The sequence below is a fragment of the Microtus ochrogaster genome, linkage group LG4 (assembly GCF_000317375.1).
Source record: "Microtus ochrogaster isolate Prairie Vole_2 linkage group LG4, MicOch1.0, whole genome shotgun sequence".
Lineage (NCBI taxonomy): Eukaryota > Metazoa > Chordata > Mammalia > Rodentia > Cricetidae > Microtus > Microtus ochrogaster.
The window spans coordinates 2729444-2732147 of NC_022030.1; the positions used below are offsets into that span (position 1 = coordinate 2729444).

The 2704-nt window shown below is 37.5% G+C and overlaps 1 protein-coding gene across 1 annotated transcript in view; it reads left to right on the forward strand.

Annotated features, from left to right (window-relative positions):
* Window positions 1-2140, forward strand: part of Enpp3 (ectonucleotide pyrophosphatase/phosphodiesterase 3) — a 74982-nt gene extending 72842 nt beyond the window's left edge. Inside the window, exons 24-25 of the mRNA XM_005360913.2 lie at window positions 99-255; window positions 1880-2140. Coding sequence (XP_005360970.1) covers window positions 99-255; window positions 1880-2050 — 328 coding nt within the window. The 3' untranslated portion in view covers window positions 2051-2140. The remainder of the gene's footprint in view (window positions 1-98; window positions 256-1879) is intronic.
* The last annotated feature ends 564 nt before the right edge of the window (window positions 2141-2704 follow it).

The following is a 2704-nucleotide window of genomic DNA, read 5'->3' on the forward strand; positions in this document are numbered from 1 at the left end:
TCTATCTATCTATCTATCTATCTATCTATCTATCTATCTATCTATCTATCTATCTAGCCATTTATAGTGATGTCAATTCATCTCAATGATGTTTTCAGGTACGTAGCCGACACTGATGTTCCTATCCCAACACACTACTTTGTGGTGCTGACAAGTTGTAAAAACAAATTCTACACACCTGACAACTGCTCTGGGTCATTGGACGTCCTGCCTTTCATCATTCCACACCGACCCACTAACGTGGAGAGCTGTCCTGTGAGTGTGCCTGGGAGAACAGGGGGCCCAGGAAATTATACTCACGTCTATCTCATCTGGGCTGCCATAAAAGCAGTTCTATCTAACACATGGTTTAGTGCTTTGTGGCTAGAGTTTGGCTTGTCCAAACTCTATAGATGTGCGATCTATAGAATTATTATCAAGCCTGAATCTGACATGTAAACAAGTGTTCATAGCTGAAGGTCTTTGTGTGCGTCCGTGTGTGTGTGTGTGTGTGTGTGTGTGTGTGTGTGTGTGTAACACTAACTCTGGTAATAGAACTAGTTTTTTACTCCATAAGCATTGAAATTTTACACTAAGGTTTACATTAAATTAATGTTTCCATGAATGAATATAGAAATAAAAATTACAGCACCTTGAAGCATGAAGTATTGAACACACACACACACATATACACACATATACACAGGGGGTGGAAAGGAGAGGGAATTAGAATTCGGAATATAGCAATATGGGTGATATGTTTATAATGATAATTATGAGATACTAATGTGGTGGGTTAAAAATACTTGAACAAGTTAGCTGCTATTTCATGTTCACCATTGGATAAAGATAAGGTGACATAGGGGATCATCTTCCATTGCCTACAAGAGTATAAATTGGCATAAACATTTTAAGGAATGTTATGCTTAATATTTTGTAGAGTTATAATTACATATGTTCAATAATCTAACAATTTCATTTATATACCCTCAAGATATCTTCTTAAATGCAAGGAGAACATTCCAAGTTATTCATTATAATATTGTTTGTAAACTGAAAAAACCCATTCCTATCAGCCTGGTAATTTTGAAAAGCTGCATTAAATTATGATGGAGAAATATCAGACATTTAGGAAAAAACAAATGATGCTTTTAAAACTGGATTCATCATTGTAGAAAGATTATAAACTTTGACGTGATTGAAAAATTACTCGAAGATAGCACGTACGGTGCCCTTGATGTTAGTTTGAAAACACAGACTGATGCTATGTACCATATACTGATATGTAGTAACAGTTTAAAAAGAGGTCAGAGTAATAAAGACTCATGTAAGTTAGCAGTGTTAGCTCTGAACCTAGGAACAAAACAGCAGTACCTAAAATATATTTCTTTAAAGATATTTGTGTCTAGGGGCTAGGGAAAGAGCTCAATTAGCTGATAAAGTATTTTCCAGCCAAGCTTGGGGACCTGAGTTCAGATCCTCACCTCTTGTATAAAATACTAGAGAGTGTGCTGCACACATGCAATCCCAGCACTGGGAAGGTGGAGGCAAGAAGATCCCTGGAGCTTGCTGGCCTGCCAGAATAACCAAATCAGTGAGTTCCAGGTTCAATGAGTGACCTGAAAAATAACGGGGAGAACAGCTGATGAAGAATCACAATATCAATGTCTATTCTCCACATGCATGTGTGCAATGCACACACATGGACATGTATGCATACACACACTCGTGACTGCAGCAAGTACACCATGGGCCTGAGTTTATGGTGGCTAATAATTCTTGTAGTAATTTTGGTTAAACAAAATTTAGTCATATCAATGAAGAGCCATGGCAATACAAATAAAATAGAGTAATAAAATACCTTTATGCTAATGAAACAGTTCTGTGTTTCATTTTTCAGGAAGACAAAACAGAAGACCTCTGGGTGGAAGAGAGGTTTAATGCACACGTTGCTCGGGTCCGTGATGTGGAACTTCTTACTGGCCTTGACTTTTATCAGGAAAAAGCACAGCCTGTCTCTGAAATTTTGCAACTGAAGACATATTTACCCGTATTTGAAACTATTATTTGAATGAATGTATAAAGCAATTGGACAAAATGAAGAAATTTTCTGCCAAAATAATCATAAAATAAAATTTTCTATTTTTTCTTAATCCTTAAAGTCTTATTGCATATTTTCATTATAATCTAGCCTTTTAATTTCTATAAACAGTTGTTAAAAAATCTTTTTGAAAATAATTTTATTTATCCCCAGCACACCCTTGACTTGTGTACATACATGTGTGCTGATACCCAAGGAGGCCAGAAGAGGGCATTGGATCTCCTAGAGCTGAAGTTACAGGTGGTGGTGTGGTTGCTGGGAAAAGGATCCTGGGTCCTTTTCAAGAGCAGTGAGTGCTCTTAACACTAATCCATCTTCCCAGCCCTTCTATAAATTACAGAGAGACAAGACTCAAACTGGAAACTCCTCCATATGTCCAGCAGTGTGATGGTATTCTGTGCATAGAATCCCTTCCATGTTCTTCTGTTCCAACACGGCTTCAATATAGATGGCAAATTCTGAGCTTTAGTTCCCTCTTTATTTGTAGATGAGTGCTGGATGATTGCAACCCTAAACCCTGGAAACCCAGTTTGCCTACAAGAGTCTCTGGTAATGGCACACTGGTTGAGTGCTTGACCTAGAAGTAAAAAGGCCAGTTTCTGTTTCTCCTAGCGATTATGTAAA